Genomic DNA, 18,022 nt, shown 5'->3' with positions numbered 1-18,022 from the left:
CAGGCTCTTCACAGAAGTGGAGGAAGTTACTGTGGTGCCGTCAACAGTAACTGAGAGCTCTTGAAGAGGAAAGGGCTTGGCCAGGATGAACAGTAGATCGGTCTTGTCGTGGCTCAGGCAGGGACTCAGGCGCGGACCACGGGAGCGTCGGGTTCCGAGCGTCTTTAACGGAATCGTCAGGCAGATCGCTAATCCGAAAACAAGCAGGGTCGAAAACCGGGAGGCAGTCCGTGGACAGAGCGAGGATCGGGAAATCGGAGCAGGCAAGGTCGGGGAACCAGACAGGCAGGCAATCAAGCGAACGAGGCAAGGAGGCAGGCAAAAACGAGGTCAGGGTCCAAGCAGGGTCGAAAAACAGGAAACAGGCAGACAGAAGCATAAAGCAAACGCGGGGACGAAACAGGCGAAAAACACTGTGACGAACTAGCAACCGGACAGGGAAAAGCAGGGAACATATAGGGCAAGGCTGACGAGGGGATGGAAAGCAGGTGTGTAGGCAATCAGGCGGGCGGAGACCGGGTGGGGAGCGGGGCAGGAAAAACACAAGGAAAACAAAAGCACGACAGCTAAGGAGGCGGAGCACTGACAGTACCCCCCCCTCTACGGACGCCCCCAGGCGTCCTAGCGGGTGCACCAGGATGCCGGCGGTGGAAGTCCCTGATGAGGGCAGGATCCAGGATGTCCCTGGCAGGGACCCAACACCTCTCCTCGGGGCCGTAGCCCTCCCAGTCAACCAGGTACTGGAGTCCGCGCCCCCGTCGCCTAACCTTAAGCAGGCGGCACACAGTGTATGCCTTCGTCCCGTCGATCAGGCGAGGAGGTGGAGGAGCCCGCGGAGCCGGGCAGAGGGGGCTACGGACGACGGGCTTGATCCTGGAGACGTGGAAGGTGGGATGTATGCGGCGGAGAGAGAGCGGTAGCTTAAGGCGGACCGCCGCGGGACCGATCACTTTGGCAATAGGGAACGGCCCGATGAAGCGAGGAGTGAGCTTGCGGGAGTCTGTCCTGAGGGGAAGATCCCTAGTGGAGAGCCACACCCGCTGACCCAGGCGATAGCGGGGGGCTTTGGAGCGGCGGCGGTCGGCGAAGCGCTTAGTCTGGGCTGAGGCTCGCAGCAGGGCGAGCCGCGCACGCCTCCAGGTGCGGTGACATCGCCGGATGAACGCAGCCGCTGAGGGGACGCCGACCTCTTCCTCCTGGGCTGGGAACAGGGGGGGCTGGTAACCTAGACAGCACTGAAAGGGAGACAGTCCCGACGACGACGAGGGCAGGGAGTTGATGGCGTATTCTACCCATGGCAGTTGCTGGCTCCATGCTGACGGCTCTTGGGAGGTGAGACACCGCAGCACAGTCTCCAGTTGCTGGTTCGCCCGCTCGGCTTGGCCGTTGGACTGGGGGTGGAACCCGGACGACAAACTGACCGTGGCGCCCAGCAGCCTGCAAAAAGCCCTCCAGAAGTGAGAGGTGAACTGGGGACCCCGATCAGACACCACGTCAATGGGCAGCCCGTGCAGCCTGAACACGTGGTGTACAAGCAGTTGGGCGGTTTCTCTGGCAGAGGGGAGTTTGGGGAGTGGAACGAAGTCGACGGACTTGGAAAACCGATCGACGATGGTGAGGATGGTGGTGTTACCATTAGATGGGGGCAGACCGGTGACGAAATCCAGCGCAATGTGGGACCAGGGTCGTCGGGGAACCGGCAGGGGTTGCAGCAGACCAGCAGGCGGCTGGTTAGACGTCTTGTTTCGGGCGCAGACCGAGCAGGCAGAGACAAAGCTGCGGACGTCCTCTTTAATGGTGGGCCACCAGAACCGCCGACTGATGAACACCGCCGTACGTCGGGCGCCGGGATGGCAGGCGAGTCTGGACGAGTGTCCCCATTGCAGGACCTGGGATCAGACAGAACGAGGAACGAAGAGGCGATTAGGGGGACAGGAGCTAGGACCCGGTTCGGTCCGGAGAGCGGCGTGGACGATGGTCTCGATGTCCCATTGCGCCGCTGCGACCACACATCGGGCAGGCAAAATGGTGCTGGGTTCCTGGATCTCGTCTGCTGGCGCGAACTGGCGAGACAGAGCATCGGGTTTCCCATTCTTGGCTCCCGGTCGGTAGGACAGAGTGAAGTCGAACCGGGAAAACAGCAGGGACCAGCGGGCCTGTCGGGGGTTCAGACGCTTAGCCGACCTGATGTATTCCAGGTTCTTATGATCGGTCCACACCAGGAACGGCGTCTTCGCCCCCTCCAGCCAATGCCTCCACTCCTCCAGCGCCAGTTTAACAGCGAGTAGCTCCCGGTCACCGATGTCGTAATTGCGCTCAGAGGGTGAAAGACGGTGGGAGTAGTAAGCACATGGGCGGAGCTTGTTGTCGGAAGCAGAGCGCTGTGAAAGGACGGCCCCCACTCCCACGTCCGAGGCGTCCACCTCCACGACGAACTGTCGGGCAGGATCGGGCTGGGTTAGAATGGGCGCTGAGGTGAAGCGGCCCTTCAGGTTGCGGAATGCCTCCTCGGCTCCCGGGGACCAGGTAAAAGCCCTATTGACAGATGTCAAAGCAGTGAGGGGAGCCGCTACCGTGCTGTAATTCCGAATGAAGCGGCGGTAAAAATTCGCAAAGCCGAGGAAGCGCTGCAGCTCTCGACGGGAAGTGGGGCGAGGCCACTCCTCTACTGCTCGCACTTTCTGCCGGTCCATTTGGATCTCTCCCGCTGTGATCACGAAACCCAGGAAAGAGACGGTCTTCCGATGGAATTCGCATTTCTCTGCTTTGACATACAGGTGATTCTCCAGCAGGCGCTGGAGAACCCGACGGACATGCTGAACGTGTTCGGACAGGGAGCGGGAGAAGATGAGGATGTCATCAAGGTAAACGAAGACAAATCGGTTCAGCATGTGCCGGAGCACATCGTTCACCAGAGACTGAAACACAGCTGGGGAATTCATTAACCCGAACGGCATGACCAAATATTCATAGTGCCCGGATGGAGTGTTGAAGGCAGTCTTCCACTCGTCTCCCTCCTGGATACGGACCAGGTGGTAAGCGTTGCGGAGGTCGAGTTTGGTGAAGACGGTGGCCCCTTGCAACGACTCAAAAGCAGAGGACAGGAGCGGTAGGGGGTAGCGATTCTTGACGGTAATGGCATTGAGACCCCGGTAATCAATGCAGGGGCGGAGAGAGCCATCCTTCTTACCGACGAAGAAAAACCCGGCCCCGGCAGGCGAGGAGGACGGGCGGATGATCCCGGCGGCTAGGGACTCCCGAATGTAGCGATCCATGGCCCTCCTCTCCGGCGGAGACAGGGAGTACAGGCGCCCCCTCGGGGGTGAGGAGCTGGGCAGGAGATCAATCGCACAGTCGTAGGGGCGATGCGGAGGAAGCGAGGTGGCGCGGGACTTACTGAAGACTGGCTTCAAGTCCAGGTACTCCGGCGGCACTGCTGACAGGTCCGGGAATTCCTCGGGTGCGGCGGCGGCAGGTGACACCGGAGTCAGAGCATCGCGAAGACAGTGGGAATGGCAGAACGGGCTCCAACCCAGAATCTTGTTGCCCTGCCAGTCAACGTGGGGGTTGTGCTGAGCTAGCCAGGGATGGCCCAGGACCACGGAAGCTTGTGGGGTGTCTAACACGTGCAACACGATTTCTTCGCGATGGTTGCCGGAGATGAGGAAGCTCACAGGGGGGGTAGCGTGGGTGATGCGGACCAGAGTGGGATCGACCCCTGATGAGCAGAGTGGCCGAAAAAAGAGGGCGGATCTCAGGAGACTGATTTAAAGGGGTCACGCTCACCTGTACTCCCCTTGCTACGGGTGAGCGCTGGCCTTTAACGGGGCAGGTCGCCACGAAATGCCCTGGCTGACCGCAGTACAGGCAGGCTCCGGCGCTGATCCTCCTCTGTCGCTCGGCAGGGGACAGGCGAGTCATGCAAGTGTGGTCTACTTGCATTGATTTTGTTCTGGAAAGATGAGGACTTAGCAGTTGTTGTTGCAGCCGTAAATGCTGTCAGGAGGGAGTGGTAGGACGCTAGATTGTCAGAGGATCTGGATTTCCTCCATTTACTCTCGGCGGCCTGCAACACAGCTCTATCGGAGCGGAGAGAGTCAGTCAACCATGGGGAGGAGGGCAAAGGCCGTGATGTCCTGGAGATAAGGGGACAGAGAGCATCTAGAGATTGAGACAAACGTGTTAAAAACAGTTGTAGCAGCACTAGCAGGCATGTTTGAGAAGGAGGTGAGGGGAGGGAGGGTGGAGAGAACAGTGGAGGTGAATGTGGAATGTGAAAGGGAGTGGAGGTACCTCCTGAAGGTGGTAGTGGGGATATCAGAAGAGTTGAGAGTGACAGGGAGAGAGAGAGAGAGAGAGAGAGAGAGATACAAAGTAGTGATCGGATACATGGAGGGGAGTCACCGTGAAGTGGGATGTGGCGCAGTTCTTCGTGAGCACAAGGTTGAGCTGGTTGCCAGCTTTGTGTGTTGCAGGAGATGAGGAGAGGGTGAGGGAGATGGAGTGCAGGAGTGAGAGCACGCTAGATGTTGAGGAGCTCTCACGTTGGATGTTGAAGTCACCCAGTAGAATGAAGAGACCGAGTGGACCTGGGAGGCGGTATAGAACGACAATGGTGAAGTAGTATTGGTATGAGAGACAGTTATTGCATGGAATTCGAAAGAGGTGGTAGAGAGGCTCTGGAGGGGTACAAGGCAATATTTCCAAGATGGAGATACTAGCAGGCCTGTGCCCCCTCCTCTGCCTGAAGACCGTGGTGTGTGTGTGAAGGAGTAGGATGAAGACAGGGCAGCAGGGGTAGCAGTGTTGGTAGGAGAAATCCAGGTCTCAATGAGAGCCAGGAACTGAAGGGAGTTGGACTCAGCGTAGGCAGTGATGAAATCTGCTTTGTGGTCCGATGACACTTATATCTGAAGCGAAAAACTTCGTTTTACAAGTTTTGAACTAACCGAGCCCAAACATTTTAATATACTTGTAGGCCTAGTGAGTGATGTTGTATTTTTATTTGTTGTTAATGTAGACATAGTACGCTACAAATGTGATGCATAGGTATATACATCACATTTCTGTTTTGTTTTGTAGCCTACTATGTTGATTTGTCAGTATTTATTAATAAGGACTTTATTCACGTTAAAAGGAAATGTGATGTCAACATTAAATAAATCGTAGCCTACATAAAATTGCAGTTGTGATAAACAAGAACTGCGATACATTGTGCGCACCTAAAATATGTTAAAAATGTAAATATAAAATAATATTCAAGGTAGATGAGCAAAATAATATTGAATATTTTTAATTCCTACAAAAATGTCACGGAAGTGCTCTGATTCCTTTTCCATCATCACAGTGAATGGCAGATGTAGTCAAAGTCTGCTATACTGAGAACTAACGGTTCTGGCAACATGTAGTCACCAGACCTTCATAGTCAGTGACTCTTTTGAGGGGAACAGAACCAGTGTACTGGGAATTTGTCAGCATACTCAGTGAATCTTTGGAGTCTGAAGGAACCATTGTACTGAGAACTTGTCAACAGTACATCAGGACAATAGGGGGAGCTTAGAGTTTTCGTAGTCACCGGATCTTTTGCATTGTCCCACATCGTCAGCATAGCCAGAGAATCTTTCGAGTCTGAAGGAACCGTTGTACTGAGAACATGTCAACAGTACATCAGGTCATTCAGTACACAGTACACAGTGAGGGCATTTCGAGTCTTCCAGAGTCAGTCACATGCTGTAGTCACCATGGTCAGCATAGTCACTGAGCTGCTGTGCCAAGATGGCCAGTGGGAGGTGTTTCGAGTGTTTTTGCATTTCAGCCATTGGCTAGTTGTCGTCAAGAACGTACAGCTGATACAGTCTTGTGATAGGCTGCTTCATGGACAGACCGCATAGCTAATATCCACTGTAGGGAGAGTTATAGCTGCTATGCCAGCTAATCAGCGCGCATGTTTGCAAAGGAAGGAACAAATCTTTTAGACTAGCGATTCAGTACACTCAGTTCACCTCAAAGATTCGTTCAAAAAGATTCGTTCGTTCACAAACTTCACATCACTAGTTAATAACAATGATACAAAAAAATAAGCAGGCTACATTTCAGAAATTTTTATATGAATTATATCTCTTATATGAATTGTGTACAAATCTTACGTGAAGGTTTCTATGACTTCTATGACTTCCCAATGACCATCATCATACAGTGTGTACAGACCATAATTTCTCTCCACCAATCAAATATCATCAAATTACTGATATTCTGTAAATGGGTAACTAGTAAATACTGTAACTGTGTTGCACAGGGCACTTTGAAAGCCTATCTTCTATCTATCTTCTGAGTTAAATAAAAATCACAGGTAAAGCTGTGGACTACTTGGAATACAAAAATCCATCTGTCATCACACTTATGTTTCCTTCGTAATCATTCCTGTGAGTATTTTCTAATTTAAATTATGTCATTTGATCACTGTAATAATTATTTCAAATTCATGCCTTTGTAGCAACCACATGTTTCATTATGATACTGCTGTGTTTGTATGTCAAAATGATTAATTAAAAATGAATTACCCTACTAGCATATACAAGATGGGGAACATTTTCTGCTTGGATTCTACTTCAATCAAAACAATTGGGCTTAAAGAAATGCATCACAATGGTTTTTTTAGGCACATAAGACTTGTGTCTGGAGGGCCCTGGGTCCTGATGGATTTTCAGCTAATTAACTGAAGAAAGTATAAAAAATGAGAGCATAACTCCTGAGATAGAGCGTGCCACATAGGGCTTGCAGGACAGTCTTCCTCACAGCTACCAACAGAGTCTGGAGTAAGATTGATCAGTGTGGAGAGGATCTTTTGACAACTCAAAGAATTACTGCTCCAAACTAACTGTCTGTCTTTGACAGACATGCTCCATGGACAAACAGAAGGCTAATCGAAAAAACAAACCAATTTAGGTCTTTTAGAGCAAAATAATTTTGCTAAAACCTAAAAATCAGATTAAGCCTCATAGCAGAGAAGAATCGCACGCTTAATTTTATTCACACTTCATATATCAAATGTAAGAAGACAACCTTAATTAAAAGCACTGGAGAAAATGAATTATACACCTTGTTTAAAAGATGTTGGTAAACATTTACTCTTCATGGTTTGAATACAATCAACCCATATACAATTTCATGTATTGACTTTATAAGATGACTTTTTCGATCTCTGTTTGCTGTTAAAACAAATAAGACTCATGGACAATATATCTCATCTTACTGGATTCACTCTCTCAGAACTGGAAGAATCAATGTCAGTCAAACAAACATGTCTTGCTCTCTCTCTTGCTGTGTATCTTCTAATAATTATACTGAATCTGATTTTGATAGTAACAATCCTCCTGGAGAAATCCCTCCATGAGCCCATGTATATTTTCCTATGTAGTTTGTGTATTAACGGGCTGGTTGGAACAACTGGTTTCTACCCTAAATTCCTGTATGATTTAACCTCTGACACGCATGTGATATCTTTCGTTGGGTGCTCCTTGCAATTCTTTGTCATCTACACATCAGCACTGTGCGAGTTTACTACATTATCAGTGATGTCTTATGACAGGTATGTGGCAATATGCAGACCCTTAGACTATCACTCTGTTATGACAAACAAAACTGTAGTAAACTTGCTCCTGTTTTCCTGGCTTTTTCCTACCGTCTCTTCAACTATAGCACTTCTGTTGACAAAACGTCTGTCATTATGTGGATCCCACATTGACAAACTCTATTGTGACCTCTGGTCTATGGTGAAACTCTCTTGTGAGCCTACTCTCGTTAATAATATTTATGGATTTCTTGGAGTCATTTCATGTGTGTCTCTTTTAATTCTTATTATTTGTTCTTATAGTAAACTGATTATTGCATGTATCAAATCTACAGAGACCAAAACCAAATTTATGAATACCTGTCTACCACATTTGCTGTCCTTAATTAATTTTACAGTTGCTTTAGTATTTGACGTAATGTTTGCTCGCTATGGATCGAGGGATTTCCCACGTAGTCTACGAAATTTTTTGGCCTTAGAATATCTAGTATTCCCACCTATTTTTAACCCCTTAATTTATGGATTAAAACTGACTGCGGTTCGCAAAAGAGCCTTCAGAGCTGTTAAAATCAAAGGGAGAGACCTTTTTAATATAAAAAAGAGGTAATAGCACACTGTTTCATGCATTTGTCTGGAGTCTTAAATCTAACTGTGTTTTCTGTTTGTGTTTACTGTAAAGACAACTTCTTAACAAGACCCAATCAGTGTACAGAAAAACCCTGAAGCATTTAGATGTGGTCAACTTTTTTGTGTTGTTGAGTGATTTTTTTTTCATCTGTACCTTCATGTGCTCCATTTTTTGGGCCCGTTTCGAAGCGCTCTGGGGGATAACTGGCACCAGATGTTCATGGTCCTTATATACTGCTTGCTGGATATCAAGTGTCAGGGATAGTTTTGAACTCACTCACAACATACAATATGATATTTAGGTGATTGTGGTGCCACATAAACAAGACAGAGACACAGCAAAAAAACCTCAAGAACTTGAATTCAACAGATCCTGAACACAGATTTAATTACTGTAGCATGAGAATATTACATATTTTGACAAAAGAGAAGCTTTGCTCTTCAGTTTCTTCATAGCTTTATATATTCATATTAAAGTGTCACTGAGTTTTTAAAATGTGAAAAAATTTTGTTCACTAAAATATCCAAAAACCAAACTGGAGAGGGTTGCGGCTTGCATTTCTAAATAAGCCTTTAAAACCAATGAACAATTCTGTTTCTTCTCCCTTTATCATTTCTCAGGATCCAGGTAAACCATGTTAATGTTTTCTACTACTAGCTAGCTAGGTATCTCTTTAGTGAGCCAGACAGATAGTATCTAAGTACATAAAGAATCGATGAAGCTGGAGTCAAACTTGCTCACATGCCTGTTTAAAAAACCAGAAAAGGGTCTTCCCTTTTTTTACAATGGCATGTACCATTCTGAATATGCTCCTCATTTTTCTGTCATCTGTTCACTCTCTGTAGTTAACTGTCAACTCCTTTGTAAATCAACAATAGAGCCAGTTACCTAAAACATACGATGTCACAGACATGGTTAAGGGTAAAACTAAAATTACCTCTCAAATCAAAATTAGCTAATACGTTGTCAAATCAAGCCGAATCTTTCTGCAGTAGAAGAATTTTCACCATGCTGTCGAACGTAGCTTGTGATTGGACAAACAGAGATTGCACAGCAAGGACCAAAACGCGATCTTGCAACTGGTGAATGAGTGCTACCGCCATTGACTTACAGTAAAAAATAAATGAATACGTAAATTAAATTAATGTATGCAAGTAAGTAAGTGCAAATACATAAAAAAATAATTAATCAGACTGAAAGGGCTGTGTATTTGGCTATTTCACATGCAACTTTTACCTTCCAAAGAGAAAATCTACCTGCATTTGCGGCCTAGCATTTGTAAATGTTGAACCCTGGCGCATAAATCAAATGCTGCAGAAGCTTAAAGCATATCGAAAGGAGGATTCAATGAAATGTTTTGCAGCACATCTGTGAGGGATTGAGCACAGCAGGCAAAGGCTTCTTTGCTGCACATAAGAATTAATGGATGTTCTGATTATTAAGTATTCAGGACCATATGCAATAAGATACTGCAGCAGATGAAAGCACTGATACATATATGCAGGCCAAAATACCACAACACAGATGTTATGGCAGGACTTTTCAAACTGTCATAGAGGCAATTTGTTTAGCCACTGCAGGACAGATAAAAACAACAATACAGGATTTTTTCACTGACCTAATCGTCAACAGGTTCCCCAGACACTTCATCAAAGAAGGAGATATGAGAAATGCATGGAGGAATTGTGAGTCAGGCACAAGGGAATGGTTTGGGGTGAACCTTAGTGTGTGTCCTGAAGTAGAATCAGAGGTTTTGGATAAACTGCCTGACCCACCATGCTACCAAAACAAATGTCAAAAACAGATGTTCTTCCTGAGTAACTGGAAGAATTTATGTATTTATAATTCTAATAACAGTACCCACTTCACAGCCTGTATGAATTGTGTACATGATAGAAAGGTATGGGCATTAACTGATAACTGATAATTTGTGGTAATTGTACAGGAAATAATATCAAGCAATATTTTGGAGCTATGTGTCTTATTGTCCAGTGTCTATATATGTTGGAGGTGTTAAATTCTTGTTGTTTTATTCTATACCCACAACTGGTGTGTAATGACCCACTGTAACACAAGACTTTGTGGGTCATCTGTTTAGAGCCATTTTGCAACGTACAGTATCTGCAAAAGAAAAGTCTGTAATAGTGTGGTCGACTGGCTGTTATCTGCAACAGTTTGTTTTTGTCAGCGAATGGCTCACACATATAAAAATGTGGGGAAGTGCACAGCAAACATGAACCACAAGTACAAAGTAATAACAAAAACTACAAATAATATCCAGACATTTTAGGTTTGGAACATGATTTAAAATATTTATCTTTGAGCAGGGTGAACGCAAATGAAGAGATGACTCGCAACACAAAAGGTTTTGTTCATGGGAAATAGTTACCTTTACTGGAGACTCAGGAGACACAAAACAGGCTTGGTGTGCACGCATGCACACAAGCACGCATTAAGCATGGCATCTCAAGACTGAGCAAACACATGAACAAAGGACAGGACATAAATAAGTGAACACAGGTGAAAGACATTAACTAAATGTATCATAGCAAACACAGTAACTTATGTGGCCATCCGATGGCCAACATCGAAAACGGCAGCTACATTCCTGACATTGACGCCCTCCTGGATTAATTAAATTGGCTGCTCTTATTATTTCCTCTTTATATTATTCCATCCAATTTTCTATGGGTAACTAAAGCTTTTCGAACGTGCTTACAGAACTTGACCAATACTTTCAGTTACTATGGGATTGCATTGCTTGTGCTTTATGTGTCAATACCAAAAGTAAACTTTAAGATATTCACAATTTTACACTGAAAAATCTCCCGTTACCTAACATGGATAGAACATTAAGAATCTGAACATTTTAAAGTGTGAGCAGCATTCTGTTGCACCCGTGAGTATTTTATAATTGTCAATGTCATTTGATCACAGAAATAATAGTTTCAACTTCATGCCCCTGTAGCAACCACATGTTTCATTGTGACCCTGCTGTGTTTGTATGTCGGTATGAGTCATTAAAAGTGAATTACTCTGCTAGCATCTAAAACATGGGTAACATTTCATGCTTGCATGCTACTTCAATCAAAAAAAAATCATTTTGGGCTTAAAGAAATGTGTCACAATGTTATTTAGGTGCACAGTACTTGTGTCTGGAGGGCCCTGAGTCCTGAGGGATATTCGACTAATTAACTGAAGAAAGTATAAAAACTGAGAGCATAAATCCTCAGATGTAGTGTGTCACATTTGGCATGCAGGACAGTCTTCCTCACAGCTACCTACAGAGTCTGGAGTAACATTTATCAGTGTGGAGAGGATCTTTTGACAACTCAAAGAATCAGTGCTCCAAACTCCAACTTTCTGTCTTTGACAGACATGCTCCATGGACAAACAGAAAGCTGATCAAGAAACAAACCAATTTAGGCCTTTTAAAGCAAAAGAACTTTGCTAAAACCTGAAAATTAGGCCTCATAGCAGAGAATAATTGCGTTCTTAATCTTATTCATAGTTCATATATTAAATGTAAGAAAACACCCTTAAGTAAAAGCACTGGAAAAAAGGAATTATACACCTTTTGGAAAATATGTTGGTAAATATTTTCTCTTCATGGTTTGAATACAATCAACCAACATGCAATTTCAGATATTGACTTTACAATGTGCCTTTTTCAATCTCTGTTTGCTGTTGAACCAAAGAAGACCATTCATGGACAATATATCTCATTTTACTGTGTTCACTCTCTCTAAATTGGAAGAATCAATGTCAGTCAAACATACATATTTAGCTCTCTCTATTGCTGTGTATTTTCTCATAATTCTATTGAATGTGATTTTGATAGTGACAATCCTATTGGAGAAATCCCTCCATGAGCCCATGTATATTTTCCTGTGTAGTCTGTGTATTAATGGACTACTTGGAACAACTGGTTTCTACCCTAAATTCATATATGATTTAATCTCTGATACCCATGTGATATTTTACAATGGGTGCTTCTTGCAATTCTTTGTCATCTACACGTCGGCACTGTGTGAGTTTACTACATTATCAGTGATGTCTTATGACAGGTATGTGGCAATATGCAGACCCTTAGACTATCACTCTGTTATGACACACAAAACTGTAGTAAATTTACTGCTGTTTTCCTGGCTTTTACCTGCTGTCTCTACAGCTATAGGACTTCTGTTGACAAACCAGCTGTCATTATGTGGATCCCACATTGACAAACTCTATTGTGACAACTTGTCCATGGTGAAGCTATCTTGTGGATCCACTATTATTAATAATATTTATGGTTTTTTGGGAATTGTTCTGTATGTTTCTCTTGTAATTCTTATTATTGGTTCTTATATTAAATTGATCATTGCATGTATGAAATCCACAGAAAGCAAAATCAAATTTATGCATACCTGTCTGCCACACTTGCTGTCCTTAATTAATTTCACAATTGCTTTAGTTTTTGACGTACTGTATGCGCGATATGGATCCAAGGATTTCCCACAAAGTCTACGCAATTTCATGGCCTTAGAATTTCTGATAATCCCACCTGTTTTTAACCCCTTAATTTATGGATTAAAATTGACTGAGATTCGCAAAAGAGCCTTCAGAGCTGTTAAAGTCAAAGGGATGGACCTTTTCAATATAAAAACGAGGTAATAGCACACAGTTTCATGCACTTGTCTGGAGTCTTAAATTTTACTGTGTTTTGTTATTGTGTTTACTGTAAAGACAACTTGTAGACATGTCCCAATGAATGCCCTAAAACAGAAACTGGTGTTCTGCACCCTGCTGAATGAGATTGTGATGGTGAGAAATTTACACTAGCCAGACACAAACCTGTAATGTGTGTGTGAAATGTGTGTGCATCAGTGTATGTACCTGTAGCATGGACGTCTCCTTTTGGGGAGGGGTGTTTGGGGGAGGGGGGATCAGAGCGGCAGAATGGTTATGGTGGCTGAAAGAGAAATAACATCTGTGAGCTTCAAAACAATTATCTGTTATCTGCTACTGTTATCCATGAATTGCTTGTAATAAAGAATGAACAACGTAATAAAGATGAACAACATCATGCAGTGTGTAGAGGCCATAATTTCTCTCCACCAATTGAATATCATCAAATTACTGATATTCTGTAAATGGGAAACTAGTAAATACTGTAACTGTGTTGCGGGGGCCACTTTGAAAGCCTTAATCTGCTGCATTAAATAAAAAATCACAGGAAAAGCTGTAGACTACTTGGAATACAAACATCCATCTGTTATCACACTTATGTTTCCTTCGAAATCAAATTTTAAAATACTTGTGTGGTCTGCCTTATGAATGCTGTCAAAATACAGTATAACTTTCACATCAAAACATTTTCACAAATCACTGATTTTTGCCAAAGTGTGAGCAGCAATCTGTTGCACCCGTGAGTATTTTATAATTTAAATGATGTCATTTGATCACGGAAATAATAGTTTCAACTTCATGCCCCTGTAGTAACCACATGTTTCATTGTGACCCTTGTCAACACAACCCAATGAATGGACAGAAAAACCTTTAAAATGTATCCAGGTAGTCAACTATTTTTTTATTTTAATGCATGTGATTTGTTGTCATTTGTACCATCACTAATTTTTGGCCCCATTTTGAAGCACTCTGGGGGATGACTGGCATCAGATGTTCATGGTCCTTATACACTTCTTGCAAGATATCAAGTGTCAAGGATAATTTTGAACTCACTCACAACATGCAATATGACACTTAGGTGAGTGTGGTGCCACACAAAAATGAGACTGACATATAAAGAGCAATGAGGTATCACAAACTTCAGCAAATCCTGTATGCAGACTTAACTACCATAGCAGTACACATATTATATATTTTGACAAAATAAAAGCGTCACTGTATAATTCAGTGCCTGGATATCAGTCAACAAGATAATAAAAAGAAAGGCAGTTTCTGCCAGTGGAAATTTCTTTCACCACTTTCTTGAATCTTACAGTAGACGTCTCATGACAAACCAAAGAGATTCAGCTGAAAATTTTGGCTTTCTAGTTGCCATATACTACATCCCTGCAAGGCGGGGCAGCATCATGAAGAACGAACGTGACAGAGAAGCAATGCAGACCAGTTAGAGACCTCTGACTGAGGCAGCCCATGTCAGTACGGTAGTAAGTTTGATATCAAACAGTAAATGTGCTCTGGCATACTTGCTAAGTAGAACATATCTTCTCAGATACACTAAATAAAAAGAGTAAAAGTGTTTGAATGAATTTACTTAAGGACACTGGCTATAGAATTGCAATGTAGCTTTCTTACATGGCAATAGCAATTTGCATAGTGACGTTCTACATTTACATATATATGTGGGGTCCAAAAGTCTTAGCCCACATTGAAAATCTCTAATATTTTCACGTAAACCTGGAAATAATCAAAAAGTTTGAGGATTCAGAAACATTTAAAAACACAAGAAGTTATGTCATGTAAAATGAAGGAGAAATATTTAAGATTCTGCAATCAAATTTAGGTCATCAATCAAATTTAAGCAAATTTGGGGCATTGACCAACTTAACTCCTTTGTACAAAAGGTCAGATTTCCTTGAGTTGTATCCTTTCCATTGAAGCATGCATTCAGATGACACTTGAGTGGATTTGATCTACTCATCAGAGGCTCGTTCAAGTAACTCAACTTGCAACCAGTGTTCACCTGTTATAAATATGGCTGTGCCTCAAGTTTCCAGCAGATCATTGCTTACTAAGTAGCATTGTGATAGTGGGAAAATGGCATCAGAACTAAGTGAAAGTGTCAGAAGTCAAATTGTTATTCTAAGCAAAGAGGGGCTCTCTCAGCGTCAAATCATGACTAGACTAAAGGTTTCTAAGGGGGCAGTGCATGGAACTCTGAAAGGCTTTGCAGAAACTGGATCAGTTGTATCCAAAGCATGATTAAGCAGGCCAAAAGTGACCGCACCATCAGAAGATCAATACATCAAGCTTAGTTCCCTGAGAGGTAGAAAAGCAACTTCATCAAAGATACAGAATTTGCCAAATAAAGAATGCAAGACTCCAATCAGCAAAAGTACTTTCAATAGAAAGCTGTCTTGTAGTGGTCTCAGAGGACGAATAGCAGTTTCTAAACCACTCCTCAGGAGGGGAAACAGGGCCAAAATGGGGGAGCAGCGGGTATGATGGCGGCTCCAGGCTATTTTGTTTCATATTGATGATGTTCTTGTCCTGGCTGGAGGTTTCCCAGGGCAAGACACCATCCCTCTTCCATTTATGTCTGTCTCTCCTGTCCACATGATCGTCAGCGGCCATTTTCTGCAATCAGTGTATGAATGGGTGGACAGTTCCCTCTGGAGTTTAGCATGGGGTAGAGGAGCCTTGTTTGTGTGTGTCTGAAAACACGGAGTGGCATTGCTGCACTGAATTTCTGAATGAGATTGCAATGGTGGAAAAATTTCTCTGAGCATATACAAACCTGTAATGTGTGTGAAATGTGGGTACATCCGTGTATGTGCCTGTAGCATGTGCAGTTCCCTTTGGGGAGGGCAGAATGGTTGAGGTGGCTGCAAAAGAAATAACAAATATATACAGTAGGCAGTATTTAATGGACTTGTAGCAGATTAGGTTTTCCTCCTCTCTCTGCTCACTTAATTGTCTCTGTGCTGGATTTGGCAGTTCACAGGCACCTTAATTACTGGGCAGTCCCTTTTCAGGGTTATATCTAGGCAGGTGACTGCTTCCTGCATGTACGTCTTTTACTACTCCCCTCCTCTTCCTGGGAACGTGGTTTCCTTGTTGGTGCCGTGTCTACAAGGCGGGCTGGTGGAGTCGCCATGTCTCTTTGCGATTTGTCTTTCCAACAGCTTTAAGGTATGCACTCTTACTGTTTTCCTTTCCTGTACGGTATGCTTATATACGTTGGGAAGCTGCACCTCTGCTCCCCGGCATTCGCAGTCCCGGCTGTGCGGTCTTTTTCACGTTCACTGCCTCCTCTCCCTGGCGCTGCTATTTTGTCTCTACATTGATTTTGTTCTTATTGTTTGTTTTCTTTATTTTTGGATGATTTAGAGGCCCATGTCTTATTGTTTTGTATTACTATTATTACTATTAATTTTGGGTCTGTATGTTCAGTTGGTTATATTTCCCTGCCAGGCGTGTACGTGGCTAAGCAACTGCTGGCCACTTCATTTTCCCCTCCTGATTTTATTGGCCTTTATTTTGTTTTATTGTCTATTTTGTTTTCCTCCATTTGGTTTAACTGTACCTCAGAGTTACTGTGTGTGTGTGTGTGTGTGTGTGTGTGTGTGTGTGTGTGTGTGTGTGTGTGCGTGTGCGCATGCTTAATGTATGTTTTCTAGTTACAGTTGACCCTTGTGGTTGTATTTATTTGGCCCGGTATACTGTAAGGTGGGAATGGGAGACACCTGACAACATACGGGCTGTGGCACACTACAATAAGGGACTGTTGCTCAAGTAAGCATTCTTGGGCCATAAATGACAAGGAATGTGTCCTCACTCCTCCACACCAAGGAACTGTACGACGGGATGGGTCACTAGGGGGTAGGGAGAGTCAGAGGGTACGGGATCTTGATGATCCCAAATCCCTCAGGGACCCTTCCTCCTGACCAATGGTGAAATCCCAACCTGCAACTATCAACTATTATTTCTGTATATTCTGTTTGGTTCAAGGTACACATGTCTTGTTTGGTCTCATTTTGATCCATACAATGCGAGTAGCAAAGGGGTGATAGTTCTATAACAGTAGAGGGTCTCCTAACCCTTAGTCTGAAAATCCGCTCAGCAAGCTGAAAGAATGAACACCAATGCACATGCCCCAAATAACGGGACAAGAATAAACACCAGCACCAATCAATAGCCAGATAAGGACAAAACCTATTGGGGCTCTGTCCATGACCCCACCTCATGTGCTGACCAACTCCTTAAGGTTCGGGTATATAAAGGGAAAGATTTCTGCACTCAGAGAGCCCGTCAGAACGGCTTCCTGCGCACTAAGCGTATAGCCATGTGACTCTGTATAGGTATATGTGTATTTATCATCATTTGCACTGTACCATACTGTTTGCTGTAATTTGGGAACTTCTAACTTATTGGAACAATTCGGATTAATAAAGATATTAGCCTTAACCTTCGTTTGTGATTTCTCATTTGGCCATTTCTAACGACGCACGTAGCAGGATTCAAGGTTTTTCCATATGTTCTTGCCGTACCGCTCGAAACCCACTGATACTTACGCTCGTAGTCAGTCTTAAGTATTGCACTATTCTGACGAGTCTGCAGTCCCTAGGTGGGCCGCCTAACGTGTATTCTATGATTTAGAGTATAACACGGCAGCGAGTTATATTAAATGTGCTGGTACAGTATCCTACGTCGTAGACTATGTAGCCTGATCACCTACAAGCCAAAGCGAACTAAGAATTCCTGGGATGCTAAGTAGAATTGGGAATTGGGGAACTAAAACGTAGGTTGGCATAAAATGGAGTCAGATTTGAGATATTTGATAGGCAGATTTTAACATCACTACTACCAAAGACACAAACGCACACATCTGCCTTCAACAGCCACCACTTCCCTCATTGGTTGTGACTGGCTGCCCTACAATACCATGCTGTGCAGAGGTGGCTGGAAGGCAAGCTGGTGTTCATCCTGGCTTCAAGTGGCCTCTGTATTAAACAAGGAACTGACTATTATCAGTTGTCCACTTTCCCCCCCACACAGCGTGATTTTGCTAACTGTTGTTTCCCTTGTTGCTTTTTCCTCTTTCTTTCGCTGGACAGGAGCTGTTGGGCCTAAGCGGGTGGCAGGCTGTCTTCCCA

The 18,022-nt window shown here is 44.1% G+C and overlaps 2 protein-coding genes across 2 annotated transcripts; both read left to right on the top strand.

Annotated features, from left to right (window-relative positions):
* Positions 1 to 7,229: 7,229 nt before the first annotated feature.
* On the top strand, positions 7,230 to 8,177 carry LOC118774161 (olfactory receptor 142-like). Its single transcript, XM_036523317.1, has one exon. The coding sequence runs from the start codon at positions 7,230 to 7,232 to the stop codon at positions 8,175 to 8,177; it is 948 nt and encodes a 315-aa protein (XP_036379210.1).
* A 3,729-nt stretch (positions 8,178 to 11,906) lies between these two features.
* LOC118774160 (olfactory receptor 142-like) lies at positions 11,907 to 12,854 on the top strand. Its single transcript, XM_036523316.1, has one exon. The coding sequence runs from the start codon at positions 11,907 to 11,909 to the stop codon at positions 12,852 to 12,854; it is 948 nt and encodes a 315-aa protein (XP_036379209.1).
* The last annotated feature ends 5,168 nt before the right edge of the window (positions 12,855 to 18,022 follow it).

Source organism: Megalops cyprinoides, chromosome 3 (genome assembly GCF_013368585.1).
Source record: "Megalops cyprinoides isolate fMegCyp1 chromosome 3, fMegCyp1.pri, whole genome shotgun sequence".
Classification (NCBI taxonomy): Eukaryota; Metazoa; Chordata; class Actinopteri; order Elopiformes; family Megalopidae; genus Megalops; species Megalops cyprinoides.
This window is presented reverse-complemented; position numbering and strand designations above follow the sequence as displayed.